Genomic DNA, 26,399 nt, shown 5'->3' on the forward strand with positions numbered 1-26,399 from the left:
ACACCGTCATCGCTGCGACATTTGATTACTGCTCCGTAGACCGGAAATGCATGGCACTCGTGTGTGGGGGGCGGTACTCTTGGCTTAAAGCCAAACATTCGTTAATTCATTCCTAACGGGACGGTGACCTCACTCACCCACATTTACAGCTTGTTCCTTCCAACCACAATTTACCTTTTCTTGACCTTGACCCATGGCAAGGAACTTGAGGCGGTTCCCTCCAAAACCACTGTGCTCGGCTAATTTCATAAGGTCACTGGCGGGGTCAGAGCCAGGACTCAGGATAAACACAATGGGCGAGTTGGGTGTGCTCTGCTCAAAGATGGCTTCAAAGCTGATCATCGGAGGCTGCACGTACCTGGAGAAAGAAACACGACTGGAAAACGCTCCCGGGAGGACAGCGCCAGGCAGGGGCCGGCCAGTCCGACCAGCGCTCTTCCTCCCAGTGTCCAGAACCTTCTGACTGTTCCTCTGGTATGGCTCTTTGCTCAGCCTTCCTTGTTTTGGAATCCAGTTTTTACACACATCTCGTTCACTGGATGGTAATAAGCTCCTGGGTGATGGGGACCTCTCTGCACGGCCCGGTACATCCGGGTTGGGGGGTTCAGGAGACCTGTACTGAGCTGCATGCCTCCTGACAAGCCGGCCTTCCAGGTGGACGTGCCCTGGGCACTGAACCCAGAGGTCCCACACCGGCGGCTCCACAGGCGTGTCCCGAATGGCCTGCATCTCGAGATTTTTTAAAAATTAGTTGCCAGCACATAACGATTGGGAGATTTCATGTAGAAATCCAAATTTCTAGTTTCCTTTGAAGAGTCAGAGATCTGGGTCCCCGCCGCCACCTGGCATCAGTCAGCAGGAGTTAAGGGGCTGCTGGCCAGGCCTTGACCTCTCCTGTGGGCCCACGTCCTCGTCCAGCCACGCTCGGTCCTCTCCATCACCCGCCGGCCATGGGGGCAGATTTGAGTTTGTCACCCTAAGTTACCCATCCGGCTTCACCCTCGATTCCAGAGCTACCAATATGGGAGCCATCAGGCACGTGTGGCTATTGAGCACTTGAAGTGTGGCTAGTCCAAACTGAGATGCGCTGTACATGTGAATTCACATACGATTTTAAAGCCTTAATATCAAAAAAAATGCAAAATATCTCAATCCATTACATGTTGAGATAATATTTTAATACTTGAGTTAAATATAATTAATTGTTAATACATATTATTTATATGATATGATATGATATGTTAATATATATAACTTATGATGATTATTATTAAAATTAATTTTGACTGGTTCCTTTTTTATAAGTTTACTTTTTTTATTGAAGTATAGTTGATTTACAATGTTGTGTTAGTTTCAGGTATACAGCAAAGTGATTCAGTTATAATATAAATATATATTCTTTTTCAGATTCTTTTCCCATCTAGGTTATTACAAAATATTGAGTAGAGCTCCCTGTGCTATACAGTAGGTCCTTGTTGTTTATCTATTTTATATATAGTAGTGTGTATATTTTACTCCCAAATTCCTAATATATCCCTCCCCCTCCCTTTCTCCTTTGGTAACCATAAGTTGGTTTTCTATGTCTGTGAGTCTGTTTCTCTTTTGTAAATAAGTTCATATGTATCATTTAATAATTAAATACAGTTACTTATTATTAGTAAATATTATATGTATATTATATATTGTTATATATTAATATATTATATTTTATATGCTTATGATAACTGTTATTAAAATTAATTTCACCTGCTTCTTTTTGAATGTGGCTACCAGAAGACTTGAAATTACATATGTCACTCACATTGTATTTCTCTTAAACAGCGCTGCTCTAGAGTGGCTACCAAATCATGCTCAAAGGCAGTCCTCTCTGGAGCTGGCCACCCACTGCCATCCGTGAGTCCAGGAAGGGGTGACGTTAGATATTCTACCCCACAGAAAGGGCCAAGCAAACACAAACAACTCACTTACTTCTCTCCCATTGTTACAGTCACGTAGTCAGTCACGGCCCGATATACCCGATCCACACGGAAACAGCGCAAAATAAGCAACTTCTGGAAAGGGGTGATGTTGTCATCATAACCCAGGGGGAATGGAAACTGCTCAAGTGAATCCAGGTCATACCACTGGGAAAAGCAAAGAACATCCATGCTGGCGTCAACTGAGAAATGATATAGGCCCCCCTTTTTATGGGAAGGTCCCAAGAGCCCCTGTAAAGGGATGAAATCTATAGGCCACGTCTAGTCAGATCTGTCATTTTCTACCCCCCAAACTCTGAACTTTAGGAAGGGATGGACTGAGTCTTATGGACTGTTGAATTCCCACTGCCCATCAAGGGACATGGTCCATCCACAGATGCTCAAAAAGTTTCTTGAATGGATGGACAGATAGAGGCAGATGGACAGACGGATGGATGGATGGATGGATGGACAAATGGATAGATAGACAGATGGAGAGATAGATGGATAGTTCTCCCAGAAAACTAGCTGAACTAGATAAAGGAGAATTCCATCCAGGGAGTTAGAGGGCATTGGCTGCACTCTGCACGAGCTACTCAGAGGCAGATCTTCACACTCATAGGGCGTTAGGCTGCAGATCAAGTGTGGAGATGACTGACACGCAGGGAAGGGAAGGAGGAGAAAGAGGACACTTGCTCACCTCCTGCCAGACGGTCAGATGTTTCTCCACATCATCAGGAAGAGTCCCAAAGTTGTCTGGAAACATCTCTGATAAAAGAATGATATCTTCCCATCCCTGGTCGGACAACCAAGCACAGGGTTTTCTCCGTTTGCTTTTCTCCAGGGAAATGTTTCCTAATCACAACAGGATAAGAGAAGTAAACAGCCGACACCAACACACAGGGAAGAGTAAGCAGCTCCATTCCTGGGCTTCCCTCACTTTGGGGGAAAATCCACTTCTCAAAAGGGGGCTGGAAAGAGAAGAGGGTTAGGCTTCCCCTGTCACCGTCCGTAACTCCAGCCTCGGGGCGGCCTCAAGGCAGAGGCTGGCTGCTCTGAGTTAACTGGAACTATCTCTGAGGCTGGAACTGTCAACTGAGATATTTACTAAAGCAGTGCTATTGGAAGCCAAGTTTTAAAGAAGGCAAATTGCTGCTGTTGTTTGTTTTGGTGAACAAACTCATACACATGTGCAACGTGGGTCCAGGGTGTTGGGAAGCATGAAACGAGGCAAATTCATTACCTTTTAAGAAGAAATCTAATTCTTCCTGGGGGACTCTCCCCTCTGCTTGTTCTATCTTGACAGTCATATTGAAAGAAAAAAGTAACTTGTGCCTCTCAAACAACCCTGAAGAGAAACAACAGACGGGTCTGGATAAAACAAATGCATTTAAACACAGGGTTTCTTATGCACACCATGCTTAAATTTCAGAGAAATGAACTGAAGCACCTCAACTGCACAGTTAGTTGCATTTAGCTGTCTTTGCATTTGGTGCCCATGAACACCTGCGTGCAAAAACTATGAGCTCAATTGACACGTCATGCCCACAAGTGCAACAGGCAGTGACCCTCGCTCGTACGCATCTGAAATGGTCACGTCTCCAGGCGGCACTTACCACGCCTTTGTGGGAAGAGGAGGGGGGTGTCCCCCCAAGCAGATGAAGGACCGTATGATGAAGGTTCAGAGCCACCTTCTGAATGAAGCGCTGGTCATTTGCCTGACTCAAAGCAAAAGTTCTTACAGTGGAGAAGAGGTATTAGCAAACTTTCCATAAAGGGCCAGAGAGTAAATGGACTCGGCTTTGCAGACTAAACAGTCTCTGTCATAACTACTGAACTCTGCCATTGTACCGTGAAAGCCGCCATGGACGATCTGTATAGAAACGGGTGTGGCTGTGTGCCAATATAACTTTATTTACAAAAGCAGGCGGTGGGACAGATTTGGCCAATCTCTATTGCAGAGTAAGCCCATTCCATCAACACACTCTTTATGGATAGGAAGACGCAAAACACTAGAGTTCTTTTTTTTTTTTAACAGAAGAAAAAAAAACATGTTAAGTCAAAATGTGTGATTTGAATTCTATCTTATACGTGTTAGAAGGGTTCGTTACTTAAGTGAGCCCTATAGGATAGCCCTCAACCTGTTTCCTGCCCAACACAATTTTGAGCTGTGCCCCCCTCAAAATCTATAAGTTGAAGCCTTAATACCCAGTACCTCAGAGCTGGAGACAGGGCCTCTAAGAGGTGATTAGGGTACTCAGCCACAAACAAGAACGAAATCATGCCACCTGCAGCGACATGGATGGACCTAGAGATTGTCACACTGAGTGAAGTAAGTCAGACAGAGAAAGACAAATATCATATGATATCACTCATATGTGGAATCTAAAAAAAATGGTACAAATGAACCTATTTACAAAAGAGAAATAGAGTCACAGATGTAGAAAATAAACTCATGGTTACCAAGGAGGAAAGGGCAGGAGGAGGGATAAACTGGGAGATTGGGATGGACATATACACACAACTGTATATAATATAGATAACTGGTAAGAACCTGCTGTACAGCACCGGGATCTCTGCTCAATACTCTGTAATGAATCTAAAAAAGAGTGGATGTATGTATATGTATAACTGATTCACTTTGCTGTACACCTGAAACTACCACAACATTGTAAATCAATTATACTCCAATAAAAATTAATTTAAAAAATAAAAAAATAAAATGAGGCTGTTAGGGAGGGCCCCCATGCTATCCGACTGGTGTCCTTATAAGAAGAGGAAATTTGGACAGACGCGCACAGAGTGCATCGGTCCTAAATCGGTGCGAACAGGTGCTCACCTGTGCAGCCATAGTTATAGATGTTGAAGGTCAGCGTGTCCATGATGTTCCTTAATCGCTTCATAAGAATGGAGTCAGGCAACGACTTCTTGAGTGACAAGCCGAAGACCTCCAGGAAGGCGATCAGGGAGTGCTGGTACATGGAGCTCACCAGGGCCATCTCCGACAGCACGAAGAACAGGATGGCTCCCCTCCGGGCGGCCGGCCGGTAGCCGTCCCGCAGCCTGTCGATGTCCAGGGCTGTCTTCTCCGCCAGCTTGAGCTTCTCTGATACCTGAAGAAGAGGCGGACGTTGCCACTTACAGCCGAAACCAGGAAGACGTACGAAACAGGCGAGAAAGTAAGAAGGCGGAGGGCAGTGGGGGGAGGGCGTCAGCAAAGGAAAACATGCAGCGCTCACAGGAAGGGCCCCCAGCCTCTCGCGAGATGTGGCAGATATTTGTGGCTCGACATCCTCTGCCCCCGTGCCCCCTTCTTCTAGTAACAGTCCCTGAGTTTGATCTAGAGACCTACAGTTTCCTCCTTTCATTCATATGTGAGGCTCAACCCCGAGGCCAGGCGGGGATCAGGTGAGTGAAGTCCAGAGAATCCGCACATGGCATCCCCAGCCCGTGGGAGTGGTTTGGGGTGAGCACGTGAGTTCAGTGACAGGAAAAGACTCTCAGTCTTCTCTTTGGGACTTGAACCTCAGTGGACGTGAAGCCAGACCCAGCTTGTGACCATGAGGGGAGCTTGGCTCCACAGGGAGGCAGAGAATGAGGCCAACACAGCAGAAGGTCCAGAAATGGAGAGAAACTGAGCCCTGGATGATATGCTGGGAGTCCTGGATCCAGCCCTGCCTGAAGCCATCCCTCGACTTTTCTGTTTTCTAGGCCGATAAATTCCCTTTGGACTTAAGCCACGTGGGGCCAGATTTTCTATCACTCTCAATTAAGAGAGGCTGACTGGGTGCACAGGGGTGCCTGGGAACACCTCTGGGACTCCGTGGCCAGGATCGATACACTTTTCCACACAGTTCATACCTCCGTGGCTTTGGATTTGGTCTCCTCCAGGGTCTGCACCAGCTCCACATTGTCCAGCATGTTCCCCGTGGAGGTGGCCAGTTCCCGCAGGAGCGAGTCCTCCAAGCCCTTCAGCAGGTTCTTGTTCTCACTCGTCTCCTGGATGAGATGCTCCCTCTGCTCTTCCAGCTCTCGCCTCTCGTAGGCCACCAGCACGCTCAGCAGCTGGTCCTCCAGGCCTTTCAGCGTGACTGTGGGGGGACGAGGCAAGCCCTCACCACCGCGTCCCCCTGCCAGGTGGCTCACCATCTCGTCTCCCCACACAGCAGTGCCTGGGGTAAGTGGAGGGTGGGCCCGGCATCCCAGGAACACGAGGACTCACTCTCCCACCAAGGCCATTCTAAAGCCCCAGGTGAAAACTATGGGGCAGAGTGAAACAGAGATGCTGGTACCTGGAGTAGTGGACAGCAAGTGTGTAGATGCACTGAAGTCAAATCCAGGGCTCCCACATCTTGGGGGACCCTCGTTAGATATCTGGGTTCATACCCAAACTTTTTCTTTTTTTTTTTTTAAGCCACGCGGCTTATGGGATCTTAGTTCCCCAACCAGGGATCGCACCCAGGCCCTTGGCAGTGAAAGCACGGAGTCCTAACCACTGGACCACCAGGGAACTTCCTAACGCGTACCCAAACCTGATTAACCTACCTAGGAACCCATGTGACCACCCTAGAAAGTGTGGGAAGTGGCATTCAATTCCTAACTGAATTCAACTGAGAGGAAGAGGGAAATCCAAAATCATACTGTGTATTTAAACACACAAATACAGTATAACTTCCTGCTGCAGCAGAAAGGGGTCTCACCTCGCTCCGAGGGTGAATGTCTGAGCCCTGTGGTCCAGACTCAGCACATCTCAAGACACATAACTCATTGCCTTCTAAAGGCCCCCAAACCTTTTGGTGTTGCTTCCTCATTAAGAACTGATTGGTTGGGACTTCCCTGGGGATCCAGTGGTTAAGACTCCAAACTCCCAATGCAGGAGGCATGGGTTCGATCCCTGGTCGGGGAACTAAGATCCCGCATGCCGCACGGTGCAGCCTCAAAAAGCAAACCAAAAAGAACTGATTGGTTGACTATGAAAGATGTGACTCTGAGAATGATTCACCGAATGAAGTGACGTCCCTTGAGAGCCTTGAGCTCAGACTGTGGTCTCCACCTAAAGTTCGGCACTGAGGCTCTGTACATCCTTACCAGTATAATTGATCACCATGGCTTTCCCAAACACGGATGGGCTATATCTGGGGTTGGCCAGCTTGGTGTTCAGATACAGTCTGAAATTTGAATCATAGTCCACTTCCTTGTCTCCCAGTATGATAAACTGCCGTCCTTGGGAGACCTTGATGTTTTTTTCTAAGACGTTATCAATCACAGGGTCGATGTACTCATCCACATCGTGGAACAGGAAAGGCGTCCCGTACTTTATGGATATCTCCAGCTGCTTGAGGAAGTCGGGGTCATTAAAGGAAGCCACCTGGAAGGGAGGGAAGGCAGATGCTAAAAATCAGCTCACTCGCCAAATTCAAGGGGAAAAAAAATCCTTGGAGGCGGCAGGGGACATGTCAGCACCTTGAAGGGAGGCAGAGGGGAAAACAGAACAGGGAGAGAAGCAGGGCATGTAACCCGTATAAACCATGAGGTTCAGGCTCTGAGCAGCCTCTCGTTCAAAAAACACAGGTCAGCAGCCAAAAGTGATTAGGAGAGAATCTCATCACATGTCTCAGAAGACCTCAAAAAGGGTCCAAACACAGAGTCCACAAAAAAAAAAAAAAAATTCACTCCCCTCCAAACCTTAAGACTGCTTTCGTATCTCTTTTCTCAAAAAATCTGTAAAAACTCTTCCTCTGTTCCAGCCCCTGGGACCTCCTCTCCCCTTCCTCTCCACCCTCTTTTATTACATTGATGTACTTAGCCTCTCACCCCATAAGTTGAACCCTCCCTCTTTAAGAGATAGGATGGGGGGCTTCCCTGGTGGCGCAGTGGTTGAGAGTCCACCTGCCGATGCAGGGGACGCGGGTTTGTGCCCCAGTCCGGGAAGATCCCACATGCCGCGGAGCAGCTGGGCCCGTGAACCATGGCCGCTGAGCCTGTGCGTCCAGAGCCTGTGAGCCTGTGCGTCCGGAGCCGGTGCTCCGCAACGGGAGAGGCCACAACAGTGAGAGGCCCGCGTACCGCAAAAAAAAAAAAAAAAAAAAAGAGAGAGAGAGATAGGATGGGAATAGGAGTAGGATTGGGGGCTAGGAGAGGTCTGGCAATTGCAGAACTCTCTGGAAGGCTCAGGGAAGAGGGACATCAAGGAATATTCCTGCACTGATGATATTTGTCCCACTACGGTTATATGTGAATTTTGGGAGTGAATGTTCCCCCTACAAACAACCTTGGGATGCTTCCCCTACCTGCATGTACATACCTGGAAGCAAGGACCAGAAAAAACAAGGAAAAGATAAAAATGGAAAATCATGAACTGTTAATTATTTCAGTAAAAGGTAACTGGGCCCCAGCAATTTCACCCAAGAAAATTAAAAACACACGCCCACAAAAAACTTGCACGTGAATGTTCACAGCAGCACTGTTCGTGACAGCCAAAAAGTAGAAACAACCCAAATGTCCATCAACTGTTACGCAGGTAAACAGACTATTATTTCGCCATAAAAAAGAATGAAGTACTGACACATGCTACAATATGTGTTGATTAAGCATTTGGAAACAATGTGACTACTACTGTACTCAATACATATCTTTGAGACAGAATGTGACCCACAAACATTTATCGAGGCCCATGTTAGATGCTGGGTTCTGCTGAGCCCTGGAATCGAACGAAGCCTTTGAAAACGTTGGATTCGCTAAGCAGGGAAAATGTATTTTGAAAACATTATGCTAAGTGAAAGAAGCCAGTCACAAAAGGCCACATACTGTACAATCCCACTCATACTTAATGTCCAGAATAGGCAGACCTATAGAGACAGAAACTATATTAGTGGTTGTCAGAGGCTGGGGGTCAGGGGCAGGAGGGGAAACGGAAGGTTTGGGGGTGGTGATGGCTAAAGGATACAGCATTTTTGGAGGAGGGTGATACAAATTGATCCTGGTGATTGCTGCACAACTCGATGTGTAATATACTAAAAGCTACTGAACTGTATTCTTCAAACGGGTGGATTGTATGGTAGATGAATTATCTCTCAATCAAGCCCCTCCCCTGCCCTCCAAAAAGAAAGTGACCGAGCATCTAAGGCCACTTGGCTCTGCACTGCGTAGGGGGAACGCAAAGACGAGCACAGCATCGTCTTTGCCTTCAGGTGACCCACAGGGCAATGAATAGGCAAAGGGCAGAGTCAAATCCGAGGTGGTTCAAGCCGCCCTCCAAGACTCAACAGGGTGGGCAGGCCAGGAAGGGGAGGGCTCTGTTTGGGGCCCCAGGGTGGTGGCATTTCAGCTCGGCCTTGCTGGAGGCCTGGGAACACCGGCGAGAACCGGGCTGGGCCCCAAGGACGGCAGGAGGGCGAGGATGTGGAGCGGCGTGGGGGGGGTGTCGGGGGCAGCCGTACCCGCAGGTTGTTCTTCTCCTCTTTTTTCTTTATCCAGTTGAGGGCCTGCTGCTGCGGGTCGATGCAGAGGGGGAAGCGGCTGGCCCGGGTGGTGAGGATGCCGTTCTGAACGGAGAGCTCGTCGGGGGGCAGCCCCTGGGAGCCCCACCTGGAAGGGGCAGTGACAGGGGAAATGGGGATTCTTCTGGCCGAGCTGTGAGCCGACGGGGAGCCTCCGAGGCAAGGGAGCTAGGCAGGCAGTGCTCCCTGCCGTCTCATGCAGGTGGGTCAGCTGCATGCCCCCCGTCCTCCCAGCCCGGGGTCGCCCTCACCTGCTGATCTCAACGTCGTCCGTGAGCAAGTTCTCGAGTCTGAAGGGCTGGCTCAGGGGGATCCCCCGGCCCAGGATGTCGCTCTGCCAGACCCGGTTGACCATCTCGCCCCGGAACTCCCACGTGAAGGCGCCCTCATAGCTCAGGAAGGCTGCGCACAGCAGGCAGTCGCCCAGCAACTTCACGCGCCGGTGCATCAGCTCGTCCAAATCGTTCAGCCACCTGGCGTGGGAGGTGGGGGCTGCCGTGAGCAGTCACATTCCGGCACAACCCGAAGGAACCTTCTAGAAGAGCCAGCCTGACACACGGCCGGGAGGGGGCCAGCCAGAAGGAAATATTTTCTGAGATGTTCTTTGCTTGTGGAGGACAGAGGTCGCCAGCTCACTTTGCCATTTCCCTGCCTAGTGAACCCAACGTTTTCAAAGGCTTTGTTCAAGTCCAGAGCTCGGCAGAACCCAGCATCTAACATGGGCCTCGATAAATGTTTGGGGGATGCATTTTGTCTCAAAGATATGTATTAAGTACAATAGTAATCACATTGTTTCCAAACGCCCGATCAGTAGCTTAAAATCACGCCCAGCCGAGCATGAGCCCTAGTCCTGCTTGGTGACAAAATTCTGTCTAAGATAAAAGAAATCAGGTGTTTCATTTGGCCTCTTCTGGTAAATGGTCAAAGTCTCCTAGGTTTTAGACATATTGAGGGACTTCCCTGGCGGTCCAGTGGTTAAGACTCCGTGCTCCCAGTACAGGGGGCAAGAGTTCGATCCCTGGTTGGAGAACTAAGATCCCACATGCCACACGGCGAAGCCAAAACAAAAACAAACAAACAGGGCTTCCCTGGTGGCGCAGTGGTTGAGAGTCCGCCTGCCATTGCAGGGGACGCGGGTTCATGCCCCAGTCTGGGAAGATCCCACATGCCGCGGAGCGGCTGGGCCCGTGAGCCATGGCCGCTGAGCCTGTGCGTCCGGAGCCTGTGCTCTGCAACGGGAGAGGCCACAACAGTGAGAGGCCCACGTACCGCAAAAAAAAAAAAAAAAAATAGACATTGAAAATGGTTTGTTTCCCATAAGCAAACAATATTTTCCAGTGTTTTCCATACCATTTTTGCAGGTGCCAGGTAAGAAACTATTGTCACATCCAGTGGACCAGCTATGGCTCAATGGGCCTCTTGCCCATAAGCATCAAACAGCTCCACCTACTGAAAACTGAAGCTCAGGACTGAACCAGCCACAAGGGTCCAGAGACAGAAGTGGGCCCCTCCTCCAGATCCATCCAGAAGGGACTGGGGGTTAAAGGTCATCAAGAAGCAAACATCCCCAGGCCCTAGGGCACTGGCTTCCCCCCCCCCACCCCACCCCCGTCTCCACTGCTGCCAGGCCTCCCCTTAACAGTTACTCAGTAAATAACACTCGATACCTACTTTTAAAAGAATCTATAAAGTGGCCATTAGCCACCTTTAAACATGATAATAGTAAAATCAGAACTTTTTCACACGGTTTTCAGCTCAAAATGCAGCGTGGAATAAAGACTCCACGTGGCGAGAAATTGTGCTGCGGATGTTCACTCACAAACCACAAAGTCTGGCTTAGAGCTGCTTAGCGGGAAGGCTCATTACCCAGGCTGACCTGACATTCTCAGACCCCAGCCCCGAGATGAGCTTGTCGGCTGCGATCAGCCGTCTCTCCATGATCTCCGCTTCTTCCTGCAGCTTCTGCTTCTCCAGCATGGCCGCCTCGTACTTGGCCCCCAGAGCTTCCAGTTCTCTCTGGATCACTGCCAGCTCATTCTGGATCCTCTCCAGCTCACGTTTGGTCAAGTAAAAATTCCGCTCCAGCCTGGCCACCTACGGAAGACAATTCGCGGAACGATGGGGAAAAGGACGGCCGTGAGGTGGGGATAAGACACTCAGTCTCACACCTGGGCTTATGTCCACCTGCAATTTTTTTTTTTTTTTTTTGGCCATGCCATGAGGCTCGTGGGATCTTAGCTCCCCGACCAGGGATCAAACCCGGACCCACGGCAGTGAAAGTGCTGAGTCCTAACCACTGGGCCACCAGGGAAGTCCTCCACCTGCATTTCTAATGCTGTCCCTACCCTCTGGGGCCACCCTATGTCATAGCGAGGCACACGGCGTCTTTTCTTAGTGACCTCTTCAGTGGTTTGATGCAAAAGCCCTACATCCCATTAGAAAAAAGATGTCCTGCATCTGAGTTAGCAGATGGCTTAATTTTCGTGTGTACTAGGGTCCCACTAAGAGGACCCTCTGATTCTAAGCCCAAAACTCAAAAGAATGCACTGAAGACTGTATTGGTCCTACTATGGGTTCTAAGTTTTCTGAGTGATAAAATCCTGACTTATAAAGCAATGTCAAAATATGGCTCAAAACGATAATCAACCTTATACAATTCTCTTCGTATTGTGTCTTCTGCATGTTCCTTTAACCCAGCGGTTCTCAACAGGGACCGACTTTGCCCCCGAAGGGACACATGACAATGTTTGGAAACATTTCTGGTTGTCAAAACTCAAGGGAAGGGACAATGGCATCCAGTGGGTGGAGGCCAGCAATGCTGCTCAGCACCCTGCAGTGTCCAGACAGCCTCCCCAAAAAGAAGGATCCAATCCAAAATGTCAGGAGCACCCAGGGTGAGAAACTCTGCTTTAGCCCTCGAGAATGATTTTACCCTCTTTTCTTCAAAAGTCTCTCAGACTTTTGGTTCTGTCAGTTCACATTACATCTAAATGTGACCTATAATTCAGGGTTGTCATTTACGGGGGAAAAAATGTTTATGCTGTTTAAAATCAGAACCTTGCCAGAATCTCCCCAGTAAAGCTGTGGACACATTCATTCTGACTCCAAAACGACCTCTTGGCAGAAGTGTGCAGGTCTTACAGATGGGCAATACCTTGTCTCTCTTGGGCTTGATTTCTCTAAAAACGTCACAGTAGCCCATCACAGCTTCCACAAATTTCAGCATCCCCAAGCCTGCCTTGCTCACGGCTTCCATTTCCTCAGTTGTGGTATTGAGGGTCTTCAAGAGGCCTAAAGGTCAAAGACGCAATGATTTCGATGAGCGGTGAGCTTCGTCTTGGGAAAATAAAATGGGAAATAAACTGCCTACTAAAAGTAAGTGTAACTAGTTCCTTCTCCTCGGTAAGCCTGTGAGCGAGATCCGGACAGCTTTCCCACGGACAACAGGTGGGTCCAACCCCGAATGAATTTTGTGTAAGTGGATGTTTAAGATGTGAGTGAGGGGCACATGTTACTGCCACCCAGGACATCCTGTGACACAGGAGCTTCCATGTGACACCCAGCAGCCCCCGGGGACCCAGGGCATCAGTGGGGACCCCCCAACTGGGCATCAAGGTGGCTCAGAGCTGGCAGCCAACTGGGGTTCATAGGTCCTTACAGGGCACCATCACCTCCACCTGCACCCTCACCCTGGGAGTAACTTCACATAAATGGAAACCCATCCAACAATCGGGTAAAGAGAGGCCCTTGGGTTTTTGAGGTTGTTGCTATCCTTTGTGTTTCGATTAGCTTTGTTTTTTTTTTTTTTTAAGTAGCTGAAAAAATGCATTGATGGTCAAGTTCTGAACAAACCACAGTGACACAATGAACTTTTATTGCCTTTGAAAAAGACTAACTAACATCATTCTCACTGGCTAAGCTCTGGGGCAGGTCAGCAATCAGGCTCAGGGGGAATGCAGGCATCTGTGACTGAAATGGGGGCATGGGGTGGGTGGTGCCGCCCCCCCTCCTCACCCATCCTCCAGGACCTACAGAAGACTTCATACTGGCAAAAGGCACAAGGGAAGTCAAGGTTAGACCAATTCTTTTTTTCTTCCCCGAATACCCATTTTTAAAACTTGGGGTAAAATTCACATAACATTAAATGAACACGTTAAAGTGTACAATTAAACATGTTAAATAAACATGTTAAACAATAAACATGTTAAAGTGGCATTTAGTAGATTCACAAGATTTTGCAGGCCTCACCTCTATGTAGTTCCAAGACAGTCTCATCATCTCAAAAGGAAACTTCATAGCTATTAAGCAGTAACAACCCATTTCCCCTCCCCAAACCCTGGCAAACACTAATATGCTCTTCATCCCTGTGGATTTACCTATTTACCTATGGATATTTCATATAAATGGAATTACAATACGTGACCTTTCATGCCTGGCTTCTTTCACTTAGCATCATGCCTTTGAGGTTCATCTATGCTGTAGCACACAGCAGCACTTTGTTCCTTTTAATGACTGAATAATATTCCATTGTGTGGATATGTTCTTTCTTGTTCATCCGTTCATCCATTGATAGATATTTGGGTTGTCTCCACCTTTTGGCTATTGTAAATAGTGCTGTCAGGAACATCTGTGTATAAGCTTTTGTCTGAATACCTGTTTTCTATTCCTTGGGGTCTATACGTAGGCGTGGAGTGGTTGGGACACATGGAAATTCTATGATTAACTGTCTGAGGAGCTGCCAAACTGTTTTCCACACCACTTTACGTTTCTACAAACAACGTATGAGGCTTGCAAGTTCTCCATAGCCTCCCCGACACTTGTAGTTTTGTGTGGTTTTGTTTAAATTATACCATCCTAGTGGGTCTGAACGGTACATCACTGTGGTCTGATCTGCGTTTTCCTAGTGACTAATGTTATGCATATTTTCATATGCTTATTGGCAATTTGTGTATCTTTTTTGGAGAAATGTCTATTCAAGTCCTCTGCCCACGAGACCAGTTCTTGGCACCACTACGCCCATCGGACAAGATACACAGAAGACAAGGCAGGGTGGGCTCCATGAGACAGTCACGTATCCTACTAGGGAAAACCAGACCCGTTGCTGAATCACACATTCAGCGGGCATCCACTGCCACTGCCCAACCAGCAACCATCCTCCCTGCCACTGTCTTCCTCTGGGGACGATCATTCCCCCTCTTCCATCGGCAACGCCACGGTGACACCATCTGACCACGATGGGCAGGTCTGCCTGAGACAAGCCCTCTCCTCGCTCTCCCTCCCGGCCCCAGAGACCGAGCTGCCAGGCTGACTCTACACTCACCTCTGATGTTTTTAACTTGGCTCTGGGTAATTGAATCAAAGTCAATCTCCATCAGAGACCTCAGGAAGTTGGGGTCGGACATCATGCCTTTGGCGGTTTTCCAGTTGAGTTCTTTGTACCCCTTCACGATGAGGATGCATTCACAGACCGTCTGCACCTGCTTCGGGGGCTTAGCAAATGACCTGGGGAGAAACGGATGCACACGCGGGTCAGACGCAGGATGTGGCCAGGATCTGGCCCGCATGAGAGTTCCGAAAAAATGGTGAGTCGTTTCTTGGATGTGAGACTGCGTGGAAACAACGGAAGCCATGTCCCGACACTGACTTGTGCTCCTGGGGGTGGGCTTCTCCAAGGGCAGGGACTGGGTCTCATCCATCATGCGCCAGATCAGGCTCCTGGGATCGGACTGGGCACCAGGCACACAGCAGGGTGTCATTCAATGCAAACCCAGGCCACCCCTGAATCAGCAGCTCAGGGTGGCGCCTGAGAATCTGGGTTTTTAACGACACCCTGGGGTGACTCCTCAGACTCTAGGTGGTGGCCGCTGTCATTCCTGTCATTATCGTCATCATCCTGTTTTCCACTTACGAGGTAAAGAAACAGAGCTCAAGTGTTTGGATGGCCTGCCTGGGTCCACACAGCCCACCCCGCACCCAGGCATCCCTCAGGCTATGGAAGCTGTTGTCTCTGCCTTTGATGAAGCTAGACCATCACTCTGCTGTTCCAACACTCGACACTCGAGGGTCCAGCACCCTCGACCCTCCGGAGAACTGGAAACCCAAAAGCATCAGGAGACGGAAAGGTTGCATCGGCATAAAGACCCAAGAAGGAATGAGCCGCACACTGACTGTACCCAGTGGGCCCTGTGGGCTGGCTACCAGCGGCGGCTGGGCAAAGTCTATAAAAGCCGTGGAGACGGAAGAACAAAGAAAACGATGAAGAAAAAGCAAAGGAAAGGAAGAGCCCCTGGAGGGCAGGGAGCAGCCTGGGGAGAGGCCAGAGCGCCCCAGAGGGAGGCGGAGGGAGACAGAGAGAGAACAACCTGACCCACACAGCAGTGTGGAGGCTCTGACCCGGCAACCCCCAGACCCCTCTTGGCCCCGGGACCCCCACCCACTGCCTGAGGAGCCACACAGCTGAGGGACAAGCCAGGGCAATGACTCCAGCAGAAAGGCCGACGATTAAAGTAATGGTCCTGAGTCACCAGGGGAAGGTTCAATTACGCAGCACTAGGCGCTTACCTACCGACAGCAGGCACGCTGCCAACTGTTTTTAAAAGGTTCCCTTCAGGGCCTCCCTGGTGGCGCAAGTGGTTGAGAGTCCGCCTGCCGATGCAGGGGATACGGGTTCGTGCCCCGGTCTGGGAGGATCCCATATGCCGCGGAGCGGCTGGGCCCGTGAGCCATGGCCGCTGAGCCTGTGCGTCCGGAGCCTGCGCGTCCGGAGCCTGTGCTCCGCAACGGGGGAGGCCACAGCAGTGAGAGGCCCGCATACCGAAAAAAAAAAAAAAAAAGGTTCCCTTCAGGGCTGATGAAGGTCAGGCCCCGGCCACTGCTCTCTGAATAATCCGAGGAGCAGGGATTATTATTATTATTATTATTATTATTATTATTATTTTATTATTATTATTATTATCAGCGAGATGTTTTCAGACACAAGTCAGAAAAAGTCTCGGGGTGGCGTCCTGAGCCCTCCGGAAAGTTAGGAACGGTCCGGGGTTCTCAGCTTTCCCATCTATGAAATGGGGAAGCGGAACCGGAACCTTTCAGCTCCCACAGCCTTTGAGTGAAGTTCTCTGTTACCACTTTACAAACCATGCCCAGGAACCTCGTTTATCCAGAGCACAGTGTTGTGGTGCCAGATAACTGAGGGGTTTGAAAGAGTAAGGTTACAAGTCTGAGAAGTGAAAGCGTTTCTGTTTCATTAGATTCCTTTCTTCTATCACAGAAGAAACTCAGGTGGTGCAGTGGGTAAGACTCCACGCTCCCACTGCAGGGGGCCCGGGTCCGATCCTTGGTCTGGGAACTAGATCCCGCATGTTACAACTAAGAGTCCACACGCCACAGCTAAGAGCCCGCACACCACAGCTAAGAGTCCACATGCTGCAACTAAGACCCAGCACAGCCTAAATAAATAAATAAATAATTTTTAAAAAGAAAAGAAAAGAGACTCAGGGAGGGAGAGACAGACAGACAGCGGTGACGCCGTGCTGCCTTCCCTGGAGGAGAATACCCATCACAAGCCCCACTCCCCACCCCCTCACTCTACCCCAGACCCTCTGACCGTTTCCGCTTTTCCCCCCCCCGAGTCAAGCTCCTTCCAGCCCCGCTCCAGCCTCCATCCCACGTCTCAGTTTAAGTGTCACTTCCTGGGGGTCCTCTTCCCTGACTACTCACCCCCCAGACTAGTTCAGGTCCCCCATTATCCACAGTCATAGCAACCAAGACCCTCCCTTCCTGACCTCCTCCTGGGTAATTTTACTGTACACGTGAGATTCCCATGTGCACACCCGTGCCTCCCCCAGACTGTCGGCTGGCTCCATGTGGTGAAGACCCCGCGCCTGGCCCGTTGCCTCTCAGCCCCAGTGCCGGCACAGGGTGGGTGGGCGGTAGGCACCCAATGATACTGAATGAAGGAAAGGAAGAAAAGTAAAATTGCAGGCCAGTAACAAAAGGAGCCTTTTATACTCCAGAGAAACACCCACCGCTGATCTTCATTACTCTTAAATCTTCCTGCCTTAACACTTAATGATCTCTGCAAAGGGGATTGAGCATTACAGAAAGGAAGTGCTATTTAAAGAATTAAAGGATTATAAAATTGTCAAGACCTAAATGCTGGTTCATCACTCTTAACTTCCGAATGGGCTAAACAAAGCCAGACTGTAGTCATCTGGATCCAAACTCATTAAACCCAAAGAAAAATCCCAAAGAGATCAAAGATTTAAATGTAAACACTATAAAAGTATTAAACTATAAAAGTACAGGATGAAACCATGGGGAAATTATTTTACAATCTTCCAGTTGCAAGGCCTTTTAAGGATGAAGTAACAGCGAAAGCCACAAAATAAAATATTGCTAAAATCTGCCACATAAAACTAAAAATTTATACACGGCAAACACAAACACACACAAAAACCTCCTAAATAAAGTCAAATGGCTGATGACAAACTGGGAAAACTATTTGCAACTCACGTCATGAATAAAAACTAGTCTCCCCATTATATAAAAAGCCCATGGAAATGGATAAGAAAAAAAAAAAAGCAACAATAACAACAATCCAAAAGATAAATGGGCAAAGCACATAAGCAGTTCACAGAAAATGAAATACACAGGACTCTTACACACATTTTTCACATATGAAAAAAAGGCCGACCTCACTCATCAAAAGGGAAATGCACATTACAACTACACAAATACCATTTTTCATCGATAAAACAAGCAAAAATGCAAGTGTTTAGTAGCGCCCTCTGTTGGTAAGGCCTTGAAAAAGCAGGTACTCGCATGTATTGCCAGTGGGAGTGTCCGTTCCATACCTACCGGTGGGCATTACGCAACAGCTACAGACATTATAAACACACACACCTTGGAACCCAGCAATTCCACTTCTGCAAATGTGTCCTTCCAGTGGACTTGTGCATAGTGAAGTAAGGCAGGGTTATTCTTTGCCACACTGTTTGTAAAGGCAAAAGACTGGAAATAAGCTAAAAATTCATAAATTGAGGTTGATTAAATAAATGATGGCACAGCCATCCAATGGATTATGATGAACTATTTTTAAATATTGAGGAAGTTCTCATATAACGACATGCAAAAGATCTCCAAGGTCTCAAGCAAAAACACCAAGATGCAGAAAAATATGTATAGTATATTTATTACCAATTATATTTCAAAAGGAAAGAAAAAAGGCTACGGAAGTATCCCTTGTTCTACAACCCTTAGAGCCCAACGTCGGGAACTGAAGAGACACTTGTATATCTGGTTGCCTTGAACATGTACAAAAGCTGTCTGAATGGATATGTAAGAAATGAATGGCAACAGTTACCTGGCGTGTGGTGAGGGGAACTAAGCTGATGGCGGACAGGTGAGAGGGGGCTTTTCATAGCACATCATTTTGATATTGGAACCATGACCCTAGCTAATGTTTACATGGCACTGACTCTGTGCTCAACCCAGTTCTGAGAGCTCTTTACGTAATAGCTCACTGGACCCTCGTAACAACCCCGATGCCATGGGGACAATTATTATCATCCACATTTTACAAACAAGGAAATTGCAGCACAGAGAGGTTAGGTGACTTGCTGAAGGTCACACAGCCAGTAAGAAGCAAAGCCATGCATCCACATGTGACCTGTTCCAATAATTACAATTTTAAAAATTACTCCTTTTGGGCCATAGGCCACTTCCATTTTCTCGGGGGTGATGCAGGCACCCCATCTAACTGCAGGGGACACATATCAAACTCTCTATGTAGTCCCATGGAAATCCGCTCTTGGATTAAATAAATACTCCTTCCAAGTAAATGCTCAAAAATCCTTCCCAACTCTCTGCTCTCAGGATGTTTTTAAGCTGCTGGCCTGGGGGTAGAGCCCCAAATCTGTATAAGCAGTGGTTGGATGTTTCCCTTGGAAATGTGCATGTTGAGAGTCTCTCCCACGACTCAGTCTAAACTTCCAGCGCTGCTACTGCAGTTTTAAAACGTCCATCCTGGGCTTCCCTGGTGGTGCAGTGGTTGAGAGTCCGCCTGCCAATGCAGGGGACACGGGTTCGTGCCCCGGTCCGGGAGGATCCCACGTGCCGCAGAGCAGCTGGGCCCGTGAGCCATGGCCGCTGAGCCTGCGCGTCCGGAGCCTGTGCTCCGCAACGGGAGAGGCCGCAACAGTGAGAGGCCCGCGTACCGCAAAAAAAAATAATAATAAATAAAAATAAGTAAAACGTCCATCCTTATACCTCCATTGCAATCACACTGCAAAGCTCTGAAATCATAACCTCAGCAGCAGCTCTGGATGACCCCCCAGGAGGTACTCGGGCCCCCTGCCCTGGAACTGGCTGAACGCTCTGTTCAACCCACATGTTTCACAAATGAGCCAACAGCCAGAGCACAACCCTGGACGAGGGATGTTGCTCAGCCCTTAGCAAAGGAGATGAGCTCAGAGAAGCAGCACCATCCCGCCAGGAACACAAAACGCAGGGTCAGCTTCCAGCCTGGAGACAGGAGTCTCTCTCACAGGAGACCTGACTGCGGGACCAGAAGGATGGAACCCCTTCTGAAAATGAGGCCGTGATGGGGAGTGAGGAGAGAGCCGAGGCTCCTAGTGCAGGGACACGCGTGGGGGGTCTGGCAGCACGATGATGGGCGGGGGTGGTGGAGGGGACAGACAGGACACCATTTCTTCCTGGCTTCACTCACGGTGCTAAACTTACCAGTGAGATCCACCAACGGTGCCCTGGGGGGACCACGCCCCGCGGGGGGAAGGGAGGAAGCTCCACACCAGACCCCTCTTCTGGACAGCAAATGGGCCCTCTGGCTGCGGGGGATGGAGTCATTTTACAGGCTGATTTGCAGAATGTCTGGGGCCACAGTAAAGACTCACTCTCCCAGGACTTCCCTGGCGGTCCAGTGGTTAGGGCTCAGCGCTTTCACTGCCAGGGCCCAGGTTTAACCCCTGGTCAGGGGACTAAGATCCCACAAGCCACGCGGTATGGCAAAAAAACAAAAACAAACAAACAAACAAAAAACACTACTCTCCCCACGTGTAAAAGGCCATCATTTGGCTAGAAAGGGATGAGGGCATCTCCCATCCACTCTCGGCCTGTGGCACACCTTGCCTGCATCCAGGGCCCTGCTTCTTTTAGGGCAGACACTCCTCTGTCCTGCCCGTAAAAAGGACTGACTGACAAGGCTCCAGCTCTCCCACCAGCCCCTTCTGGAACCCAGTCTCCTTCTGTGACTCAGCCTGGGTTCAAGGCCAGTGGGCCATGGCACCAACTGGCTGGGAGGCCTGAGGCAAGTCAGCTCACCTCCCTGGGCTCCACGTCCCTCATGCGCAAATGAAGACGATAACAATCCCCACCACGGAAAGGGCCTGGCACAGCGGCCGGCACAGAAATGCCGAACAACCATGATTATCTCATAATTACTGTCAGGAGTGACATTGGTGGCCAAGCACGCTGGGAGCTTGCCAGCCGTTACCTGATCTCGGTCACATCTGACTTGTCCAGTTTCTGCAGCTCCAGCTTGGCGCCCTCCAGGATGGGCATGACCTCAGCCAGGGCCGTCTCGGCCTCAGTCTTCTCCGCCGCGATGATCTTGTTTTGCTCCTCTATCTCCATGGCTTTTTCCTCCGCCAGCTTCTTCTTTTCCTCCGCTGTGGGGGGGAGGGGGAGGTCAGTGAAGCCCCTGGGGCATGGGGAGGATGGACCACTGCTCCTGAGCCAAAGCAGCGCAGCCCTCAAAGGTGGGCGCTGGGCGGAGGGGGCTGAATGAGCTTCGGCCAATATGGCGGCCTTGGGCGTTGCCACTGGGACAGATGTCCTCACGGCGCCTGGGGTCCCCAACACAGGGACAGCTGCTGCGACTCTGACCCTCCTTGACTGGCCCACCTGTGTCCCCCTCCCCCTGTCCCACTCCAGCCCACAAGACAGCCTCCAGCCCTGCTTGGCCAGTGTTAGCTGAGGCCATCAGAGCTGCCCTCCCTGCTTTTCTGGCTCACTGACCTCTCTCTGGCTCTTCATCAGCTTTTCCTGCATTCATTCAGCCCAGCTCAAAAGTCACCCTCCCCTGAGGTCACTCCCAGTCTCATCACTCTGTTTATTTGCTTCATGACACTAATCACAACCTGAAATTTCATCTGATCACAGGCTTGTTGATCGGCCCCACTCACTAGAACCTAAGCATCTCCCCGAGGGCTGTGACCCCAGCGTTTAGAACAAAGCCTGGCTCGTAGTAGGTGGACTGGCCTGAATAGTGTCCCCCTCAAAATTCATGGCCACCCAGAACCTCAGAAAGTCACCTTATTTGGAAAGAGAGTCTTTGTAGATGCAATTAGTTAACACGGGGTCATACTGGGTTAGCGTAGGTCCTAAACCCAATGACTGTGTCCTTATAAGAAGGCCATGTGAAGACAGAGAGGGGGAAAGGTCACGTGACCATGGAGGGGCAGAGATGGGAGGGATGCATCTACAAGCCAAGGAATGCCCAGGATTGCAGGCCACCACCAGAAGCTGGGAGAGGCCAGGAAGGATCCTCCCCTAGAGCCTCTGGAAGGAGCAGGGCCCTGCCAAGACCTTCATTTCAGACTTCTATCCTCCAGAACCGCGAGAGAATAAATAAACGCCTGTTGTTTTAAGCCACCCAGTTTGTGGTGCTTTGTTAGGGCAGCCCTAGGAAAAGAACACAGTAGGTATTCAACAAATGTATGCTGAATTCGGCAGTCTCTCCCTGATGGGGCGTTCTCTCGGGACTCATCCTCACAAGTCAACAAGCAAGCATTCAGGTTGGCTGATTCAAAAAGTGAACTCCAGGAGAACGTCTAACCGATCCAGCCAGGGCTGGAACAACCCCAACCTGACAGCCCAGACTCCGGGTCAAGAGCAGACAGGGTGCCAAAGCCAAGTTGGGGTGCTGTGACCAGAGTAATGAAAAATGGATCCTGGGGATAGGGCCTGACACGATACGGCTGGAATTGAACTGAACCACGGTCATACGCAGAAGCGACACAAACATGGGCTAGGAAGAGAATGCCCAGAGGCAGAGAGGTTGAGTGGTTTCTGCAGAAATCCGAGGATGAGCCGAGGAGGACATGCATCAGAACACAGGATCCTGAGAGACGATGGAAACGGGAGCCCCAAGACCCAGGGAGAAGGGTGAGGGGTCGTGGCAGAGCTGCAGCTTAGGGTTGTCCTGTGTGAGAGTCGTGTAGAGTAAGCCAGTTCCAGGACTTCCCTGGCGGTCCAGTGGTTAAGACTCCGCACTCCCAATGCAGGGGGCCCGGGTTCGAGCCCTAGTCAGGGAACTAGATCCCACGTGCATGCCGCAACTAAAAAAAAAAAAAAAAAAAGATCCCGCATGCCTCAACAAAGATCCCGTGTGCCGCAACTAAGACCCAGCACAGCCAAATAAATAAATAAATAAATAAATAAAAAGAAAGAAAGCCAATTTCTTAGAGCAGGAGGGAACCAGACCAAGAGCAGCCACCAGGCCAGGAAGATCAGGTGAGGGGCCCAAGAAAGAATCCGGAAACAGGCTCACATTAGAACCAAGAAAGTCCCAAGTGAATGATGCTCAGGCTGAGGTCATTTAAACCGACCCAGTTCACTAGCTCGTTGAGGGTAAAGAGATGACTTTTCCACATCCTGGCAAATCCTCTAGCTACCTGCTGTGGGTCCTGCATATGGTAACGACTTAGTGCCTATTATAGGAGGCTTGACGCTAACTCAGAAAAAATAGCAATGGGAGGGTCAAAAGATGCCAGTTCCTACAAGTGGCTTCCCAGGGATGTCCCCCAGTGGAGCTCTGTCGTGTTTTGGGTTTTTTTTGGCGGGGTGGGGTGTGGGGTGTCCCGACCCCCAGAGTTGGACCCGCACTCACCTATGGCTGTATTGGTGGCGATCTCCTCCAGCAGGGCCTCGCAGGCAGCCGACTTCTCCACCAGCACAATCTTCTGCTCGGCCAGCTTCTGGTTCAGCTCGTCCAGCTGGATGGTGGCCTCCTTCAGCTTGTCCAGCCCCCCCTCCAGACGCTTGCACTGAGCTGAGGAAAGGGAACACAGGTATTCACCCTCCAGGGGGCGCAGTTCCCAACACACCCAGACAAGCGTTCCAGTGTGATTCGTCCAAGTTGGGGTCACCGGAAAAAAAAAATCATTTTCATGAGATGTCAAGCATCTATCAGTACCTCCATTGCCGTTTGGAGATGGCATCTTCCAAAATGAATGTATTTCTGAAAATAACCATTTGTTTGGCCAACAACCAGAGCCAGAGCATTTTTAAAAAACATTTTCCGGGCTTCCCTGGTGGCGCAGTGGTTGACAATCCGCCTGCCGATGCAGGGGACGCGGGTTCGTGCCCCAGTCCGGGAAGATCCCACATGCCGCAGAGCGGCTGGGCCCGTGAGCCATGGCCGCTGAGCCTGCGCATCCGGAGCCTGTGCTTCGCAACGGGAGAGGGAGGCAACATTTTCCAACAGAGCATATTGGTCTTATCAAATAGTATCTCTAATGCAGTGAAAATTTAGAGCTAAGAAAGTGCATGGCCCAGCACAGAAAAACAAAAATAAAAGCATGCCAGGGTCCTGCCCACACAGACGAATCACTCTGAAATGCAAAGTCTAAAATATGCTTTGCTTTGCCTCAATCCTGAGTATGCCCGATCTTGCTAAGAAATGTCTGCTTAAGGAAAAGATCAGCAGTTGGATCTTTATTCGTAAGTAATAACAATTCCTGTTAATCGTCCCATTCCCAAGTCTTACCTATATTATACTGAGTTTTCTCATCCAGTAATTTCGAATACGTGTTAATAAAATCCAGGTAGTTCTTGGGAGTTACGTAGTTGCTGCGCCTCAGTTTCTGTAGAAATTGTTTACTGAATTCACCCACGGATTCGTGGACCAAAACAACATGTTCGACCAGATCTTCCATATTTTCTACTGGGATCAGCGGATTAGTCCCTGAAGAGGAAGGAATGGAAAATGGTGGCTCATAAAGCAAGGAAAGGAGCAGTTCCTCAAAGAGTTAAACACGGAATTCCCATGTGACCCAACAATTCCACTCCTAAGTTTGTACCCAAAAGAACTGAAAAGTGGACACAAAGAGATTCTTGGATGCCAATGTTCATAGCAGCACTATTCACAGTAGCCAAAAGTGGGAACCATATCCAAATGTCCATCAACAGATGGATGGATAAACAACATATGGTCTGTCCATAAACGGAATATTATTCAGCCTTGAACAAGAAGGAAAGTCTGACACACGCCACAACATGAACAAACCTGGAAAACACGCTAAGTAAAAGAAGCTAGACACAAAAGGACAAATGTTTCATGATTTGACTTCCATGAAATATCTAGAGTTGGCAAATTCGTAGAGACAGAAAGTATATTAGAGGTTCCCAGGGGTTGGGGGCAGGTCTGGGAGGACAAGCAGTGAGTGTCCAGTGGGGACAGAGTTCCAGTTTTAAAGATGAAAAAGGCTCTGGAGGTGGACGGTGGTAGCAGTTGCAGAGCAGTGTGAATGTAGTTAGTGTAACAGAGCACACTTAAAATGGCTAAAAACGGTTGAAATGGCCAATTTTACATTATATACATTTTACCACAATAAAATACGATATACAAATGTCTTAACAGAAAAGAGCAGTTATCACTTGTCAGTGGCTTTTCTGGACCACAACACTGATCCACGCGCTGGCAATTTCTCTAAGAACACAGAGAGCCAATTCTCTGTCCCTACTGGTAGGAAGGCCAAGACAGTGTAGTAGGAGGGGCTTGAGATTCCAGGAGAGAAATTTGCTCAGTGTCCCTGCTGTATCCCCCGTACCCAGCACATATTGGGCACAAGGTAGGTCTTCCTGTAAGTCTGCTGAAAGAATTAATAATCACTCCCAGTGCCCAAACCACATCACTTGGATTATCTCACACATTGCAAAATACTTTCACCTCAAAGCAGAAAATGAAGGAAGGAAGTATGACCAAAAGCATGTATTCATCCAGATTCTGCGTATTTGACCTTGAATTATACCAGGGATTAGCAAACCACAGCCATGGGACAATTTAACAGCAAGCATGAAAAGCTTTGCCTCACAAATAGCCATACGTATGGGTACAGTCATCCCAATTCCAGAGATATAACCTAAGGAAAAAAATTCTGAGCAAACTCCATGCAGCATTATTTATGATACTGAATCACTGAATACTGAAAGCAAAGCTAAGTGCTAATACACGGAGGTGCCTAACAAGCCTATGAAAGCTAAGGCACATCTATATCAGGATTGGCAACCTACAGCCTGCAGGACAAATCCGGCCTATCATCTGTTTTTGTAAATAAAGTTTTATTGGCACACAACCACGCCCGTTCATTTACATATTGTCTAGGGCTGCTTTCCTGATGCGATGGTGGAATTGAGTAGTTGCAACAGAGACCATATGACCTGCAAAGCTGAAAATCTTTATCATCCGGTCATTTACAGAAAAAGTTTGCTGATCCCTGAGTTATATCATCAGGAAAGAGTCATTTTCGTAGCCCCCTTCCCCAGAAGACTGCAACCTGCCTACCAAGTGGGACTAGTTATTTATTTATTGAAGACGTATTTATAAGGCTGACGCTATTTACAAGGTCACCCAGTGTCATAAATCTGCTCAAGTTAAGTCCAGATAAAAAGTTTTTCCCTGAGTATAAACTGACTTGCTTTCTTATTTTGAAGATTAAAATTAATAATCAAGGCCTTAGGGCTTGGAAACTGTAGAGCAAAATCAGCACTGATGGGGCTTCCCTGGTGGCGCAGTGGTTGAGAGTCCACCTGCCAATGCAGGGGACACAGGTTCGTGCCCAAGTCCGGGAAGATCCCACATGCCGCGGAGCGGCTGGGCCCGTGAGCCATGGCCACTGAGCCTGCGCGTCCGGAGCCTGTGCTCCGC

The 26,399-nt window shown here is 49.1% G+C and overlaps 1 protein-coding gene across 3 annotated transcripts in view; it reads right to left on the reverse strand.

Annotated features, from left to right (window-relative positions):
- Positions 1 to 26,399, reverse strand: part of DNAH10 (dynein axonemal heavy chain 10) — a 148,158-nt gene that overhangs the window by 8,127 nt on the left and 113,632 nt on the right. For all 3 annotated transcript variants that reach the window (XM_060118805.1, XM_060118803.1, XM_060118804.1), the window contains 15 exons: positions 24,240 to 24,437; positions 23,361 to 23,522; positions 20,964 to 21,138; positions 14,775 to 14,956; positions 12,609 to 12,745; positions 11,331 to 11,548; positions 9,706 to 9,927; positions 9,395 to 9,542; positions 7,044 to 7,323; positions 5,817 to 6,046; positions 4,795 to 5,068; positions 3,199 to 3,303; positions 2,656 to 2,810; positions 1,969 to 2,123; positions 175 to 358 (listed from right to left, as the gene is read on the reverse strand). In XM_060118805.1, coding sequence (XP_059974788.1) covers positions 175 to 358; positions 1,969 to 2,123; positions 2,656 to 2,810; positions 3,199 to 3,303; positions 4,795 to 5,068; positions 5,817 to 6,046; positions 7,044 to 7,323; positions 9,395 to 9,542; positions 9,706 to 9,927; positions 11,331 to 11,548; positions 12,609 to 12,745; positions 14,775 to 14,956; positions 20,964 to 21,138; positions 23,361 to 23,522; positions 24,240 to 24,437 — 2,825 coding nt within the window. The remainder of the gene's footprint in view (positions 1 to 174; positions 359 to 1,968; positions 2,124 to 2,655; positions 2,811 to 3,198; positions 3,304 to 4,794; positions 5,069 to 5,816; positions 6,047 to 7,043; positions 7,324 to 9,394; positions 9,543 to 9,705; positions 9,928 to 11,330; positions 11,549 to 12,608; positions 12,746 to 14,774; positions 14,957 to 20,963; positions 21,139 to 23,360; positions 23,523 to 24,239; positions 24,438 to 26,399) is intronic.

This window comes from Mesoplodon densirostris, chromosome 15 (genome assembly GCF_025265405.1).
Source record: "Mesoplodon densirostris isolate mMesDen1 chromosome 15, mMesDen1 primary haplotype, whole genome shotgun sequence".
NCBI classification, from domain to species: Eukaryota; Metazoa; Chordata; class Mammalia; order Artiodactyla; family Ziphiidae; genus Mesoplodon; species Mesoplodon densirostris.